At 43.1% G+C, this 16675-nt stretch overlaps 2 protein-coding genes and 17 non-coding genes across 19 annotated transcripts; 9 read left to right on the top strand and 10 right to left on the bottom strand.

Annotated features, from left to right (window-relative positions):
• Positions 1-455: 455 nt before the first annotated feature.
• trnav-cac lies at positions 456-528 on the top strand. Its single transcript has one exon. It is a non-coding gene; the product is annotated as a tRNA-Val (tRNA).
• Positions 529-965: 437 nt separating this feature from the next.
• Positions 966-1037, bottom strand: trnad-guc. The gene has a single exon. It is a non-coding gene; the product is annotated as a tRNA-Asp (tRNA).
• Positions 1038-1289: 252 nt separating this feature from the next.
• Positions 1290-1362, top strand: trnav-aac. Its single transcript has one exon. It is a non-coding gene; the product is annotated as a tRNA-Val (tRNA).
• Positions 1363-1971: 609 nt separating this feature from the next.
• Positions 1972-2043, bottom strand: trnad-guc. The gene has a single exon. It is a non-coding gene; the product is annotated as a tRNA-Asp (tRNA).
• A 251-nt stretch (positions 2044-2294) lies between these two features.
• On the top strand, positions 2295-2367 carry trnav-aac. The gene has a single exon. It is a non-coding gene; the product is annotated as a tRNA-Val (tRNA).
• Positions 2368-2803: 436 nt separating this feature from the next.
• Positions 2804-2875, bottom strand: trnad-guc. The gene has a single exon. It is a non-coding gene; the product is annotated as a tRNA-Asp (tRNA).
• Positions 2876-3127: 252 nt separating this feature from the next.
• On the top strand, positions 3128-3200 carry trnav-cac. The gene has a single exon. It is a non-coding gene; the product is annotated as a tRNA-Val (tRNA).
• A 933-nt stretch (positions 3201-4133) lies between these two features.
• Positions 4134-4206, top strand: trnav-aac. Its single transcript has one exon. It is a non-coding gene; the product is annotated as a tRNA-Val (tRNA).
• A 602-nt stretch (positions 4207-4808) lies between these two features.
• Positions 4809-4880, bottom strand: trnad-guc. The gene has a single exon. It is a non-coding gene; the product is annotated as a tRNA-Asp (tRNA).
• Positions 4881-5146: 266 nt separating this feature from the next.
• trnav-cac lies at positions 5147-5219 on the top strand. The gene has a single exon. It is a non-coding gene; the product is annotated as a tRNA-Val (tRNA).
• A 436-nt stretch (positions 5220-5655) lies between these two features.
• trnad-guc lies at positions 5656-5727 on the bottom strand. Its single transcript has one exon. It is a non-coding gene; the product is annotated as a tRNA-Asp (tRNA).
• Positions 5728-5979: 252 nt separating this feature from the next.
• Positions 5980-6052, top strand: trnav-aac. The gene has a single exon. It is a non-coding gene; the product is annotated as a tRNA-Val (tRNA).
• Positions 6053-6660: 608 nt separating this feature from the next.
• On the bottom strand, positions 6661-6732 carry trnad-guc. The gene has a single exon. It is a non-coding gene; the product is annotated as a tRNA-Asp (tRNA).
• Positions 6733-6998: 266 nt separating this feature from the next.
• trnav-cac lies at positions 6999-7071 on the top strand. The gene has a single exon. It is a non-coding gene; the product is annotated as a tRNA-Val (tRNA).
• Positions 7072-7507: 436 nt separating this feature from the next.
• On the bottom strand, positions 7508-7579 carry trnad-guc. The gene has a single exon. It is a non-coding gene; the product is annotated as a tRNA-Asp (tRNA).
• Positions 7580-7831: 252 nt separating this feature from the next.
• Positions 7832-7904, top strand: trnav-aac. Its single transcript has one exon. It is a non-coding gene; the product is annotated as a tRNA-Val (tRNA).
• A 609-nt stretch (positions 7905-8513) lies between these two features.
• On the bottom strand, positions 8514-8585 carry trnad-guc. The gene has a single exon. It is a non-coding gene; the product is annotated as a tRNA-Asp (tRNA).
• Positions 8586-10998: 2413 nt separating this feature from the next.
• LOC117534338 lies at positions 10999-13414 on the bottom strand. The gene is made up of 4 exons (XM_034198532.1): positions 12876-13414; positions 11629-12676; positions 11403-11541; positions 10999-11111 (listed from the first exon to the last, which is right to left on the bottom strand). The coding sequence occupies exons 1-4, from the start codon at positions 13412-13414 to the stop codon at positions 10999-11001; spliced, it is 1839 nt and encodes a 612-aa protein (XP_034054423.1).
• LOC117534339 lies at positions 13247-14558 on the bottom strand. The gene is made up of 3 exons (XM_034198533.1): positions 14370-14558; positions 14089-14148; positions 13247-13992 (listed from the first exon to the last, which is right to left on the bottom strand). The coding sequence occupies exons 1-3, from the start codon at positions 14491-14493 to the stop codon at positions 13523-13525; spliced, it is 654 nt and encodes a 217-aa protein (XP_034054424.1). The 5' UTR covers positions 14494-14558; the 3' UTR covers positions 13247-13522.
• Between the last annotated feature and the right edge of the window lie 2117 nt (positions 14559-16675).

Raw genomic sequence — 16675 nt, 5'->3', positions numbered from 1 at the left:
ATGTTTCAGGTAAGTGCTTATCTGAAAGTGTTTCCAAGCCCTCTTGGTGGCATCCTCGTTCATGAGTTGATTGATGCTTGCCTCCTTTGTTGAATAAAGGCCCGCTGTTATTGAAAATTCTCCCCGTCGGGAATCGAACGCCGTCTTCTGCGTGACAGGCAGAGATACTGTCCACTATACTAACGAGGAACCCTATAGCAACAATCCTAGCACGTCAATCCTAGCACGTCAACCCTAGGTGGCGCTATTCGAGGGGTTACAGGTCATATCCAGGATAGCATTTGGGTCCAGTATACAGTTGCTGTCAAGAAAGTAAATGACGCTGCAGCCGTGACTGGATCCAGTGTAAAATCTCTCAGAGTCTCAGAAATCAACATGGGGTCCGTCGTTTTGAAGGTTTACAATTAAATATCAATGTTGCATCTACGCGCAAACGTGTACTTAGCTTTTCAGCAGTTTCTGTAGTGTAGTGGTCATCACGTTCGCCTCACACGCGAAAGGTCCCCGGCTCAAAATCGGGCAGAAACACTCTTCTTTGATCCTGATCAACTTCAAAGAACTCAACCAAGAACATTTAAGAGAAAAAAAGCACTTGCAGAAATATGGCAGTTGAATGTGGAGTCTATACAAGACAATTGTTGGATGAGCAAGGCAATTGTTTGTTGAGCATGGCTTTTGAATTATACGGCTTTGGCTTTCCGTGTATTCAAATCGAAGAGGCATGTTGTCCTGTGAACAACTGAATGTTGTTAATAGCAGTTATGCTTAGGGTACTTCAATTCAGCATGCACTTGGTAGCTTTGTCATGATTGTTATAATGATGACCGTACGAAAGTTCAGTTGCCATGTTTCAGGTAAGTGCTTATCTGAAAGTGTTTTCCAAGGCCCTCTTGGTGGCATCCTCGTTCATGAGTTGATTGATGCTTGCCTCCTTTGGTGAATAAGGCCGGCTGTTATTGAAAATTCTCCCCGTCGGGGAATCGAACCCCGGTCTTCTGCGTGACAAGCAGAGATACTGCCCACTATACTAACGAGGAACCCTATAGCAGCAATCCTAGCACGTCAACCCTAGGTGGCGCTATTCGAGGGGTTACAGGTCATATCCAGGATAGCATTTGGGTCCAGTATACAGTTGCTGTCACGAAAGTCAATGACGCTGCAGCCGTGACTGGATCCAGTGTAAAATCTCTCAGAGTCTCAGAAATCAACATGGGGTCCGTCGTTTTGAAGGTTTTCAATTTAATATCAATGTTGCATCTAGGCGCAAATGTGTACTTAGCTATTCAGCCGTTTCTTTAGTGTAGTGGTCATCACGTTCGCCTAACATGCGAAAGGTCCCCGGCTCAAAACCGGGCAGAAACACTCTTCTTTGATCCTGATCAACTTCAAAGAACTCAACCAAGAAAAGTTATGGGGAATCGAGATAGAGTAAAAAGCACTTTCAGAAATATGGCAGTAGAATGTTGAGTCTTGTCAAGACAATTGTTGGCTGAGCAAGACAATTGTTTGTTGAGCATGGCTTTTGAATTGTACGGCTTTGGCTCTCTGTGTATTCAAATCGAAGAGGTTTGTCGTCCTGTGAACAACTGAAGGTTGTTAATAGCAGTTATGCTTAGGGTACTTCAATTCTGCAACCAATGACTTTATTTTCGTTCCTGCTCAAAATGTGTCTGGACACAATGGAAAATATAAAGGGATTTCTTGCCTTGCTTGATTTTGTCTGTCAAAAGTGCAATCGTTGAGCGCATTGCCGTGGTCATTGATTGTAGTTCTCCTTCAATGATTTGAACGATTCACTTGGTAGCTTTCTCATGATTGTTATAATGATGACCGTACGACAGCTCAGTTGCCATGTTTCAGGTAAGTGCTTATCTGAAAGTGTTTCCAAGGCCCTCTTGGTGGCATCCTCGTTCATGAGTTGATTGATGCTTGCCTCCTTTGGTGATTAAAGGCCGGCTGTTATTGAAAATTCTCCCCGTCGGGGAATCGAACCCCGGTCTTCTGCGTGACAAGCAGAGATACTGCCCACTATACTAACGAGGAACCCTATAGCAGCAATCCTAGCACGTCAACCTAGGTGGCGCTATTCGAGGGGTTACAGGTCATATCCAGGATAGCATTTGGGTCCAGTATACAGTTGCTGTCACGACAGTCAATGACGCTGCAGCCGTGACTGGATCCAGTGTAAAATCTCTCAGAGTCTCAGAAATCAACATGGGGTCCGTCGTTTTGAAGGTTTTCAATTTAATATCAATGTTGCATCTAGGCGCAAATGTGTACTTAGCTATTCAGCCGTTTCTTTAGTGTAGTGGTCATCACGTTCGCCTAACATGCGAAAGGTCCCCGGCTCAAAACCGGGCAGAAACACTCTTCTTTGATCCTGATCAACTTCAAAGAACTCAACCAAGAACATTTAAGAGAAAAAAGCACTTTCAGAAATATGGCAGTTGAATGTGGAGTCTTTACAAGACAATTGTTGGATGAGCAAGGCAATTGTTTGTTGAGCATGGCTTTTGAATTATACGGCTTTGGCTCTCCGTGTATTTAAATCGAAGAGGCATGTTGTCCTGTGAACAACTGAATGTTGTCAATAGCAGTTATGCTTAGGGTACTTCAATTCAGCATGCACTTGGTAGCTTTGTCATGATTGTTATAATGATGACCGTACGAAAGTTCAGTTGCCATGGTTCAGGTAAGCGCTTATCTGAAAGTGTTTCCAAGGGCATCTTGGTGGCATCCTCGTTCATGAGTTGATTGATGCTTGCCTCCTTTGGTGAATAAAGGCCGGCTGTTATTGAAAATTCTCCCCGTCGGGGAATCGAACCCCGGTCTTCTGCGTGACAGGCAGAGATACTGTCCACTATACTAACGAGGAACCCTATAGCAACAATCCTAGCACGTCAACCCTAGGTGGCGCTCTTCGAGGGGTTACAGGTCATATCCAGGATAGCATTTGGGTCCAGTATACAGTTGCTGTCACGAAAGTCCATGAAGCTGCAGCTGTGACTGGATCCAGTGTAAAATATCTCCGAGTCTCAGAGATCAACATGTGGTCCGTCGTTTTGAAGGTTTACAATTAAATATCAATGTTGCATCTACGCGCAAACGTGTACTTAGCATTTCAGCAGTTTCTGTAGTGTAGTGGTCATCACGTTCGCCTCACATGTGAAAGGTCCCCGGCTCAAAACCGGGCAGAAACACTCTTCTTTGATCCTGATCAACTTCAAAGAACTCAACCAAGAAAAGTTATCGGGAATCGAGAAAGAGTAAAAAGCACTTTCAGAAATATGGCAGTAGAATGTTGAGTCTTGTCAAGACAATTGTTGGCTGAGCAAGATAATTGTTTGTTGAGCATGGCTTTTGAATTGTACGGCTTTGGCTCTCTGTGTATTCAAATCGAAGAGGCTTGTCGTCCTGTGAACAACTGAAGGTTTTTAATAGCAGTTATGCTTAGGGTACTTCAATTCTGCAACCAATGACTTTATTTTCGTTCCTGCTCAAAATGTGTCTGGTCACAATGGAAAATATAAAGGGATTTCTTGCCTTGCTTGATTTTGTCTGTCAAAAGTGCAATCGTTGAGCGCATTGCCGTGGTCATTGATTGTAGTTCTCCTTCAATGATTTGAACCATGCACTTGGTAGCTTTCTCATGATTGTTATAATGATGACCGTACGAAAGCTCAGTTGCCATGTTTCAGGTAAGTGCTTATCTGAAAGTGTTTCCAAGGCCCTCTTGGTGGCATCCTCGTTCATGAGTCGATTGATGCTTGCCTCCTTTGGTGAATAAAGGCCGGCTGTTATTGAAAATTCTCCCCGTCGGGAAATCGAACCCCGGTCTTCTGCGTGACAAACAGAGATACTGTCCACTATACTAACGACGAACCCTATAGCAGCAATCCTAGCACGTCAACCCTAGGTGGCGCTATTTGAGGGGTTACAGGTCATATCCAGGATAGCATTTGGGTCCAGTATACAGTTGCTGTCACGAAAGTCGATGACGCTGCAGCCGTGACTGAATCCAGTGTAAAATCTCTCAGAGTCTCAGAAATCAACATGGGGTCCGGCGTTTTGAAGGTTTTCAATTTAATATCAATGTTGCATCTAGGCGCAAATTTGTACTTAGATATTCAGCCGTTTCTGTAGTATAGTGGTCATCACGTTCGCCTAACATGCGAAAGGTCCCCGGCTCAAAACCGGGCAGAAACACTCTTCTTTGATCCTGATCAACTTCAAAGAACTCAACCAAGAAAAGTTATCGAGATAGAGTAAAAAGCATTTCAGAAATATGGCAGTAGAATGTTGAGTCTTGTCAAGACAATTGTTGGCTGAGCAAGACAATTGTTTTGTTGAGCATGGCTTTTGAATTGTACAGCTTTGGCTCTCTGTGTATTCAAATCGAAGAGGCTTGTCGTCCTGTGAACAACTGAAGGTTGTTAATAGCAGTTATGCTTAGGGTACTTCAATTCTGCAACCAATGACTTTATTTTCGTTCCTGCTCAAAATGTGTCTGGTCACAATGGAAAATATAAAGGGATTTCTTGCCTTGCTTGATTTTGTCTGTCAAAAGTGCAATCGTTGAGCGCATTGCCGTGGTCATTGATTGTAGTTCTCCTTCAATGATTTGAACCATGCACTTGGTAGCTTTCTCATGATTGTTATAATGATGACCGTACGAAAGCTCAGTTGCCATGTTTCAGGTAAGTGCTTATCTGAAAGTGTTTCCAAGGCCCTCTTGGTGGCATCCTCGTTCATGAGTTGATTGATGCTTGCCTCCTTTGTTGAATAAAGGCCCGCTGTTATTGAAAATTCTCCCCGTCGGGGAATCGAACGCCGGTCTTCTGCGTGACAGGCAGAGATACTGTCCACTATACTAACGAGGAACCCTATAGCAACAATCCTAGCACGTCAATCCTAGCACGTCAACCCTAGGTGGCGCTCTTCGAGGGGTTACAGGTCATATCCAGGATAGCATTTGGGTCCAGTATACAGTTGCTGTCACGAAAGTCAATGACGCTGCAGCCGTGACTGGATCCAGTGTAAAATCTCTCCGAGTCTCAGAGATCAACATGGGGTCCGTCGTTTTGAAGGTTTACAATTAAATATCAATGTTGCATCTACGCGCAAACGTGTACTTAGCTTTTCAGCAGTTTCTGTAGTGTAGTGGTCATCACGTTCGCCTCACACGCGAAAGGTCCCCGGCTCAAAACCGGGCAGAAACACTCTTCTTTGATCCTGATCAACTTCAAAGAACTCAACCAAGAACATTTAAGAGAAAAAAGCACTTTCAGAAATATGGCAGTTGAATGTGGAGTCTATACAAGACAATTGTTGGATGAGCAAGGCAATTGTTTGTTGAGCATGGCTTTTGAATTATACGGCTTTGGCTTTCCGTGTATTCAAATCGAAGAGGCATGTTGTCCTGTGAACAACTGAATGTTGTTAATAGCAGTTATGCTTAGGGTACTTCAATTCAGCATGCACTTGGTAGCTTTGTCATGATTGTTATAATGATGACCGTACGAAAGTTCAGTTGCCATGTTTCAGGTAAGTGCTTATCTGAAAGTGTTTCCAAGGCCCTCTTGGTGGCATCCTCGTTCATGAGTTGATTGATGCTTGCCTCCTTTGGTGAATAAAGGCCGGCTGTTATTGAAAATTCTCCCCGTCGGGGAATCGAACCCCGGTCTTCTGCGTGACAAGCAGAGATACTGCCCACTATACTAACGAGGAACCCTATAGCAGCAATCCTAGCACGTCAACCCTAGGTGGCGCTATTCGAGGGGTTACAGGTCATATCCAGGATAGCATTTGGGTCCAGTATACAGTTGCTGTCACGAAAGTCGATGACGCTGCAGCCGTGACTGAATCCAGTGTAAAATCTCTCAGAGTCTCAGAAATCAACATGGGGTCCGGCGTTTTGAAGGTTTTCAATTTAATATCAATGTTGCATCTAGGCGCAAATTTGTACTTAGATATTCAGCCGTTTCTGTAGTGTAGTGGTCATCACGTTCGCCTAACATGCGAAAGGTCCCCGGCTCAAAACCGGGCAGAAACACTCTTCTTTGATCCTGATCAACTTCAAAGAACTCAACCAAGAAAAGTTATCGGGAATCGAGATAGAGTTAAAAGCATTTCAGAAATATGGCAGTAGAATGTTGAGTCTTGTCAAGACAATTGTTGGCTGAGCAAGACAATTGTTTGTTGAGCATGGCTTTTGAATTGTACAGCTTTGGCTCTCTGTGTATTCAAATCGAAGAGGCTTGTCGTCCTGTGAACAACTGAAGGTTGTTAATAGCAGTTATGCTTAGGGTACTTCAATTCTGCAACCAATGACTTTATTTTCGTTCCTGCTCAAAATGTGTCTGGTCACAATGGAAAATATAAAGGGATTTCTTGCCTTGCTTGATTTTGTCTGTCAAAAGTGCAATCGTTGAGCGCATTGCCGTGGTCATTGATTGTAGTTCTCCTTCAATGATTTGAACCATGCACTTGGTAGCTTTCTCATGATTGTTATAATGATGACCGTACGAAAGCTCAGTTGCCATGTTTCAGGTAAGTGCTTATCTGAAAGTGTTTCCAAGGCCCTCTTGGTGGCATCCTCGTTCATGAGTTGATTGATGCTTGCCTCCTTTGTTGAATAAAGGCCCGCTGTTATTGAAAATTCTCCCCGTCGGGGAATCGAACGCCGGTCTTCTGCGTGACAGGCAGAGATACTGTCCACTATACTAACGAGGAACCCTATAGCAACAATCCTAGCACGTCAATCCTAGCACGTCAACCCTAGGTGGCGCTCTTCGAGGGGTTACAGGTCATATCCAGGATAGCATTTGGGTCCAGTATACAGTTGCTGTCACGAAAGTCCATGAAGCTGCAGCTGTGACTGGATCCAGTGTAAAATCTCTCCGAGTCTCAGAGATCAACATGTGGTCCGTCGTTTTGAAGGTTTACAATTAAATATCAATGTTGCATCTACGCGCAAACGTGTACTTAGCTTTTCAGCAGTTTCTGTAGTGTAGTGGTCATCACGTTCGCCTCACACGCGAAAGGTCCCCGGCTCAAAACCGGGCAGAAACACTCTTCTTTGATCCTGATCAACTTCAAAGAACTCAACCAAGAACATTTAAGAGAAAAAAGCACTTTCAGAAATATGGCAGTTGAATGTGGAGTCTATACAAGACAATTGTTGGATGAGCAAGGCAATTGTTTGTTGAGCATGGCTTTTGAATTATACGGCTTTGGCTTTCCGTGTATTCAAATCGAAGAGGCATGTTGTCCTGTGAACAACTGAATGTTGTTAATAGCAGTTATGCTTAGGGTACTTCAATTCAGCATGCACTTGGTAGCTTTGTCATGATTGTTATAATGATGACCGTACGAAAGTTCAGTTGCCGTGGTTCAGGTAAGCGCTTATCTGAAAGTGTTTCCAAGGGCATCTTGGTGGCATCCTCGTTCATGAGTTGATTGATGCTTGCCTCCTTTGGTGAATAAAGGCCAGCTGTTATTGAAAATTCTCCCCGTCGGGGAATCGAACCCCGGTCTTCTGCGTGACAAGCAGAGATACTGTCCACTATACTAACGAGGAACCCTATAGCAGCAATCCTAGCACGTCAACCCTAGGTGGCGCTCTTCGAGGGGTTACAGGTAATATCCAGGATAGCATTTGGGTCCAGTATACAGTTGCTGTCACGAAAGTCAATGACGCTGCAGCCGTGACTGGATCCAGTGTAAAATCTCTCCGAGTCTCAGAAATCAACATGGGGTCCGTCGTTTTGAAGGTTTTCAATTTAATATCAATGTTGCATCTAGGCGCAAATGTGTACTTAGCTATTCAGCTGTTTCTGTAGTGTAGTGGTCATCACGTTCGCCTAACACGCGAAAGGTCCCCGGCTCAAAACCGGGCAGAAACACTCTTCTTTGATCCTGATCAACTTCAATGAACTCAACCAAGAAAAGTTATGGGGAATCGAGATAGAGTAAAAAGCACTTTCAGAAATATGGCAGTAGAATGTTGAGTCTTGTCAAGACAATTGTTGGCTGAGCAAGACAATTGTTTGTTGAGCATGGCTTTTGAATTGTACGGCTTTGGCTCTCTGTGTATTCAAATCGAAGAGGCTTGTCGTCCTGTGAACAACTGAAGGTTGTTAATAGCAGTTATGCTTAGGGTACTTCAATTCTGCAACCAATGACTTTATTTTCGTTCCTGCTCAAAATGTGTCTGGTCACAATGGAAAATATAAAGGGATTTCTTGCCTTGCTTGATTTTGTCTGTCAAAAGTGCAATCGTTGAGCGCATTGCCGTGGTCATTGATTGTAGTTCTCCTTCAATGATTTGAACCATGCACTTGGTAGCTTTCTCATGATTGTTATAATGATGACCGTACGAAAGTTCAGTTGCCATGGTTCAGGTAAGCGCTTATCTGAAAGTGTTTCCAAGAGCATCTTGGTGGAATCCTCGTTCATGAGTTGATTGATGCTTGCCTCCTTTGGTGAATAAAGGCCGGCTGTTATTGAAAATTCTCCCCGTCGGGGAATCGAACCCCAGTCTTCTGCGTGACGAGCAGAGATACTGTCCACTATACTAACGTGGAACCCTATAGCAACAATCCTAGCATGTCAACCCTAGGTGGCGCTCTTCGAGGGGTTACAGGTCATATCCAGGATAGCATTTGGTTCCAGTATACAGTTGCTGTAACGAAAGTCAATGACACTGCAGCCGTGACTGGATCCAGTGTAAAATCTCTCCGAGTCTCAGAAATCAACATGGGGTCCGTGGTTTTGAAGGTTTTCAATTTAATATCAATGTTGCATCTAGGCATAAATGTGTACTTAGCTATTCAGCAGTTTCTGTAGTGTAGTGGTCATCACGTTCGCCTAACATGCCGTGTAAGCCGTGTATACCCATAGACTTAGAGAAGACTTTCTATTGGCCAGAAGCCTCTTCAAAAGAACGACGGTTCAAATCCCACCTGACCCAAACTAAATTTCACATTCAGTTTAAAAATGTTGCTCATTATCCACAAACACTACATTTAAATTTTCAAACGTTTAAAGTTAAAGTTGAAACAGATATTTGGAGTTAGAAATGAATTATTCTTTGCTTGCTGCTTCTTATAATAGTTATTTTAATCTTAATATATAGCAATAATAACACAAATAATGATATATTAATATTAGTAATAATAATGTTTTATATAATATTTTTGTATTTTTACTTATAATTAATATTTTAAATATGTTGATTGTATAGATGTTTACATTGAGCATATGAGTGTGTTTCATTTTATATCACTATTACTTCCTCTATCAAGTAAAGACAGCCACAGTGATGCATTCAAGATCATTTATTCAAAAACAGAAATATTAAAAATAGAACAACAAATATATTAAAAACACTGAAAACACAATACAGAGAGAACAATCAGATCCTGAAAAAAGGATTTAACCATATTATATTCTTTGTATTTTTGGACTATATGATATGTTGTATTGCACCTTAATATTTATTATAATATTATAATTTAGCAGAAGATAGTGTATGGTTTTGTTATAGATTTGTTTGATCTCACCACCATCCATTATCTGAAATGTTTTTCACCTCATGCTCTTGTATGGTTACTATTCTGCATTCTATTCTCATTTTAGTGATGTATACCCTCTTACTTGGTATTTGTTTAATTGTATTCTAGTGCAATAATTATATGTATTCTAGTGCAATTATTGTTCATTTATTTATTCTAGTATATAATATTCTAGTGCAACATTTAAATACATTACATGTTTAAGGCTCCAGCACTGACAAGGTTGGAGTGGAGGACCCATAGAAATCCTTGAAATGATTATTATTCTTTATTATTAATTGAGTTTTTTGAGGGCATTAACCAAAACTGTTTTGTTATTGGCAGGATTGGCAGGACTGGTGAAAAGGCTGATAGTTTAGGGGTCTCGTTTGTGTTGCAGGCAAAACGTCTTAGTTTGTATGTTAGTATGCAACTTAGTAGACCCAGGAAGTGGCGTGTGCATGTGTGTATGTGAGGGTAGGTTAGGGCTTCCTTTTGTCTGCAATCCATCTGTCCCTTTCAGCATCATAGAAGTCCGACTGCTGGAAGTCCGGCCACGTCATCTCCTTCTCCATGCCCTGTGCATTATATAAGGAGAAGACTCTGGAGTGGCAGTAGATGTACTTCCCTGGAACCCCTGGGAAGTATGCATGGGTATGAGGGCTGTTGGGACCCTGCTTCAGTGGTTGGTGACAAAACCTGCAGAGACGGCCTGTTGGCAGCTGCACAGCTGCCTTCCTCTTCCCTCTCTCCTCTGCAACCTTTCTCCACTCTGCCCCCCTCTGTCTGGCAGCCTCCAGCTCTCGCTCAAAAAACGGAGTTGCAGCAAAGTTCTCAAAAGACATCCTGGTGTCTTTGAGGCCATCTTTAGCATAGGTCTGAAAGACCTTGGTGGAGCAGTAAAAGTATTTTACCGTTTTTGACTGGTAAAAAAAATGAACTGAAGAGCCATCCCCAAGATATCTGGATTTAGGCTGACCGCAGGCTAAACAGTTTCTCATCCGCATCTTTTTCTGAGGCTGTTGTTGCTGCTGCTGCTGATGCTGCTGTTGCTGTTGTTTTGCCAGGACGTCTGACACAATCTTCTCCACTGAAGCCCTGCTCAGTGAGTCCTCCTGTCTGGGAGCCACAGCTGGAGGGTTGCATATGGCAGGTGGCAGAGTTATGACAGGCACACTGATAGTTTGGCTACCTGAGGTCAAACTATGCCACAGCTGCTGTGTCTCTAAGACCTTTTCTGGGGATGTGTTGAGGGAAGAGCTGTTGTTTTTTAATTTTGCAAGATGTTTCACATATCGTGAGATATGTTGGACTGTGGTCGGGTGAAGGAGGCTGTTCCGGTCTGTGCATCCCCTCTGGACCATGGCAGCGTAGTCCGCATCCACCCGCTTCAGGACATCTTTGGCACCACGGTGGTTTACCAGAAGCTCGTCGATGGCAGCTTTCATGGGTTCTGTCCACTGACCAAGACTTGAATGAGGCCACCAGTTTTAATTGGTCCAGTGCGGGTGGCTCGAGGAGAGGAGGACTGAGGCAGCGGTGCTACCCCTGTCAAGTCTAAAAAAGAAATATATGTTAATTATATTGTTTTATGCCAGTGTGTTGCAAATCAATTAGCTCTTTTAGTCATTTCACTTCACAGCTAATTTAACTTTTGTGGGACAAATACATGATTATCTTATATTCCTACCTCTTGTTCTATTATGCTTTTCAATGGCTTTTACAGTTTGCATACACTTGCTTAATGATTGTTGTTAATAAACAATATTTCAACATGATGATATTACATATATTATGTGCACGCCTGTTTTTAACAGTGAGGTAGTGTAGGTAGGTAATTTGAATGACCTGTATCTATCAAAGGCTCTGGTTTTTGTGTGGCAGAGGCTTGTGTCAAAGGCAGCAGGGACTTGGTCACAACATCAGAGGACTGCCGGGAACTGGAAGACAGAATTGGCACTGCCCCAACTGGATCAACACAGGATTCCTGAAATAGCACAAATATAGTGAATTAGTTAGTCAGCCAGTCTGTCAGTACTTGACAGTAAGTAGATATAAATATGAACTGGATTACCTGAGAGTCTGTGCCCACTACAACAGTAGGGGCAGGGCAATGATGCTCTGTCTCCATGGCTACTGCCGCTGGGTTGTTTGGCTGTGCCCTGTTCTTGTCCCAGTTCAAAACAACAGGACGACAGCCTGGCTCCACGTACTGCAGTCCAAATCTCTCCCCCGTGTCCCTGTTGGAGAGCTGCAGTGCTGGGTATTTGGACCTTCCTGTCACTTTTACAGAGATGGTGTTAAGCTCTGAAATCAACCGGGGGTCAAACACGGCTGGCAGCTCCACATCTGGCTGTTTCAGGTCCACCAGCCTCTGGTAGTTCCAGCGCACAACTCCAGTCATAGCTTGGGCCTGGAATAATTCACAGGACACCCGGTTGCCTGTCACCCATTGGGCTTGGTGTCCGTGGAAACCCTCCTGCTGATAGGTGCCTCTCACAGGGATCCACACAGGCACGGCAGCTCCCTCGCCCTTGTTGTAATTCAGCTGCAGGGTGCCACCATACCTGTAGAGGATTCCCTCTCCCACTTCAGGGTCGCTCAGGCAGCCTCGGAGGATGTGGATGCGCTGGATCCTCCACACCTTTAACATTGAGTCTTTGAAAAGGAGCAAATCATTGGCATCCTTTGCCATGTAATAGTGATGGAGGACGTCTTCCACTCTTTGCAGCAGTTTCATTGGCTGTGGCACCTTTGTCCTGCAGTGCTCTCTTATGTGCTGCTTTGTGGGGTTAGCAGGAGAAATTCTGCAGAACGTGTACGCCTCCTTCAGCTTCTGGAGATCGCTGTGGTCCACCACAACGAACACTGCTGAGAGGAACTGGCAGAAGGAGCTGTACAAAGAATGATGCTCGGAGACACACTCCCTGGTAAACCGCCGCATACAATGAAACAAGTCCAACTTGACAATAATGTCTTTGTTAAACTTGTTCCTTGATGCGCAAATGTTCTTGAGATTTCCAGAGGTGGCCTCTGCCAGGATAGCATCTGTGGTCCTCCAGCTGTCCAACAAGTGCTCCTGAGCCCCAGGTTGAAGGACCTTGAAGGCAGCGCAGCAGTCCCTAAAGCATTAAAAAGAAATGTCATTACAGCTGAAAACCTTGTACAATATCTTCGTACAAAATTAGTGTAATAATTAACTGTAATTATTCATGTGTATTATATTTATGAAGAGTCAGATTACAGAATTAAATGCAGAATTAAAAAAACAACAACAAAAAAAAGAATCAACTGTTTTCAATTTAAACTTGTTGTTTATACCTGTCCACCCACTGGTAGCGTGCCTTCTCCACTCCAGCCACAGTGTAGCGTTGAGACAGACCCTCATACAACGGGTTAAGGGACCTATCACACTCTGACTGCAGCATCACCCAGCTCAGGATCATCCAGTTCTCATTCATGATGGCATAGGAAGACATGGTGCCAGACGACAGCACAACCTTCCTAGCCACTCTGCGAGTGTGATCAGACCTCAGGGCCTGTCCAAAGGTCCCCTGAAGCAGTAGAGTAAGGAGCTCCTCCTGCCGCTGATACTCACGGACCAGGCACTCCACCAGGTAGTGGGAAGAGACAGAAACTCCACACCAGCCATCACCATCCGAGTATCCACCAAATGGAGCCAGAGTATCTTCCTGTCTGAGGAACCCAGTGATGGTCCTTTGGCCGTAGACTCCTGCCTCAGCATCCCTGACATTCTGCACACACAGCAAGTAGGCCAGGTGAGCTCTCTCATATTTGAGATTGAGCGCCTCCGTCAGCTGCTTGGACATGTCCTCTGGGGATCTGCCGCTGCGCCTCATCTCATCCAGTACAGATTTGCAGACGGCCTTTTTGTGCGTCAGGAAGGCCGGCACGATGTTGCTGATGCGCTGGGGTAGCTTCTCCAGCCACTGGGGCTTGTCAGCATGCTAGTACTTTTTGCAGACCTTGCAGGTGAGTCGCGAAGCTAAAATATAGTACTGGCCACTTGTCCCAAAGATGACTCTTGGCCTTCCAATGCCAGAAGAAACTACCTGAGGGTTCGGACAACCATAGAGACAGGGCAAGACAAAGTTGTTTCTCACCCTCTCCATGATCGCGTGCTCTGGCTTCCAAATGAAATATGGATGAAGCTGATAGTACTTGGGTGAAGGCAGGTCAGAGATTGAGTCTATGAGCTCAGGCTGAGGCGGATAACGCCACAGGGACAACATGTTCATTAGGTGTCTCACTGGACGTGAACCTGGCCACAGACCCAATGTGTCCAACTCAGTCTTCATCCAAATCTTCTGCTGGTGCGAGCAGTTCCAGTGGGCAACATCCTCACTATAGCCCGGAACAGAGGCTGCAGGCTGGTGTGGTGCTGCTAAGGGGACAGGAGGCACTGGGCAAGTCAGAGCTGTAAAACACAGTAAAACACACAGTTACATCAGATAAAATTGAATAAAGCTCTATATAAATGACTGCTATAATACAGTGTCACCGATATCCATACCTTCATCGAGGACAGTGTCTCCCTGCGCTTCCACAGGGGCTATATTATGTGGGGATGAATCTGGGAGGATGAGATACAAACAGGCAAGTGACGTATACACATTATCGAAATTAAGAAGCAGCATTTAAGAAGTTGTGAAAAATGAAAACAGAGACGATGATATCATTACTTAACTTTACCTAAAACGTGAGCTATACTGTATGACACCGTGACAATGTGATTTGTCAGAATGAAATGTAAGTTTCTGCGAGATACACTGGTAGTATAAGAAGAACACATACTTTGTCTCAACACATTTGGCGCCTGCTCTTCTATCCCGAGCTTTGGGGCAATTGCGAGCAGCTGAGGAGGGACCGGCAGCGGTGCCTTCACTGTGGCTGAAGGATGAAAGGCGGAAACAAACATGAGGGTATATATACATAATATGTATGAAAAAGATTCAAGATGGATCCAAGTGAGGAGTATAAAAACCCAATAACTTTTCAGAGGAGCAGGTCCATCGGGTCTGGACACAGTGGCAGTGGCAGTTGGATAAGTCCTGTGGGCTGTAGAAACAATCCTGTGTCACTTTCCTCAAGTGTTAAGTTGTTTCAAGCTTCACAATCTGTCTATATCTGTCGTCTCTTTAGCAGAATGAAAATACCCTGTTGTATTAACTTGTGAATCCCAATTATTTGAAATAGAAAAACATAATGTCTATATGTGTTTGGAAACAGGTAAAGCAGAGAAACAGTATACATATATAGCAAGCACATCTTTCATTCAAAGGTGTGGCATGATATCTTAGAGGGTAAGAAGCTAGGTGTTCTAAGCCACTGCAATATTTAAAATGCCAAATCCTTGTATGACAGTCTAAAAAAAAGCATGCAAAAACGGAAAAACACTTACCATCATTGCTGACATGTTAATTCCTTCAGTTAGTTGGAGAACAGAATGTGTTTTTGGATATTTGTGGAGTTAGGTGGTCCGTGAGTATTTTTTTATTGGTTAAGTGGTCCTTGGTATGAAAAAGTTTGAGAAACACTGCCCTAAAGCAAAACACTAATGTTTTTGTTTCTTCATAAGTGCTTCTCTTTGGGGTTGTCTTGATTGTGAGGAATTCAACAGAAATATTGTTTCTCAAATGCTCACAATTGATTGCATCAATTTGTATCTGATTCCATCACATACAATATCATTTCAGTCTTCAGAGTTCAGATTTGGTCATTATGATAACCTTTACAAAAACACTAACTTTGTTCCAATTATAGTAAGTGCTTTTGTTGGGGTAGTTTTGCTGACCCTGCATCATCCAGCGTGTTATCTATATGTTAATATGCAATGTTACATTTGACGTTTTCTTTAAAGACGAAAAGAAAAGTCAGAGAAGATGGTGGAAAACCCCACGTGGAAACTCGTAAGCCATGAAGAGGTGCAAGTCTTTGATATTGAACCAACTTGAGCATTGGTCTGAGTCTGAATTCAATAAGTGCTTCTCGTTGGGGCGGTTGAACATGACAAATGCTACAGACTGTAAAGGAAGAATGATATGTCATTGAAATCTCATTCAGATTACCCTAAAGCAAAACACTAATGTTTTTGTTTCTTCATAAGTGCTTCTCTTTGGGGTTGTCTTGGTTGTTAGGAATTCAACAGAAATATTGTTTCTCAAATGCTCACCATTTATTGCATGTATTTGTCACCAAAATTACCCAAACACAGGCACTGACTTGAGTGTAATGCAGTAAGTGCTACTTGTTGGGGTAGTTTTGTTGACCTTTAATTCTCCCAGTGTGTTAGATGTACGTTAGTAGTCAACTTTAGTAAGATATGCACATTTCAACTGTAGTCTATGTCTTTGAGTCTTTGACAGAATGCAGTCACCTCCCAACTTCAAAATGAGTCATTATTCTGTACTATATTACTACAGAAGTTACCTGTAGATTGCATATTATTTACTTGCAGTGATACACATTATCTCAAGATTCGATTTGGAGACTTAAGCTGAATGTGCCTTCTGAAGTGGATATTCATTGCCTGAGCTTCTTAGCATTGTTCAAGTATTGCTGCTGCTGCCAGAGTTTCAACGAGAAACATCAACAACTCTGATTGACCACTTGTTAGGTGATAGCAGTCCGTTCATATCAGGTGATGGTTGAGAGTGCGGGTGTTTACTAACAATGGTCGTTGACAGCAATCAAAAATGAGGCGGGGTTGGCTGGAAATGTTTGCATTCAGTAAGGCAAGGCAAGTTTATTTATATAGCACTTTTCAACACAAGGCAATTCAAAGTGCTTTACAAAAAATGAAAGAGATTAAGAAAATGGCATTTAAAATCAGTCATTAAAAAGAAAAGCTAATAAAATAAACATTAAAAGAAAAAATACATGGATAAAAGTTACAGTGCAGTCAATTAAACATTAAAAGAAAAAAAGTACATGGATAAAAGTTACAGTGCAGTCTAAGATATGAATAGTTCAATTAAAAGCAGCGACAAAAAGAAAAGTCTTCAGTCTGGATTTAAAAGTAGTCAGAGTTGCAGCGGACCTGCAGGTTTCTGGGAGTTTGTTCCAGATATTTGGAGCATAATAACTGAACGCTGCTTTAC

This window comes from Gymnodraco acuticeps, unplaced genomic scaffold (assembly GCF_902827175.1).
Source record: "Gymnodraco acuticeps unplaced genomic scaffold, fGymAcu1.1, whole genome shotgun sequence".
In the NCBI taxonomy this organism is placed as follows: domain Eukaryota; kingdom Metazoa; phylum Chordata; class Actinopteri; order Perciformes; family Bathydraconidae; genus Gymnodraco; species Gymnodraco acuticeps.
This window is presented reverse-complemented; position numbering and strand designations above follow the sequence as displayed.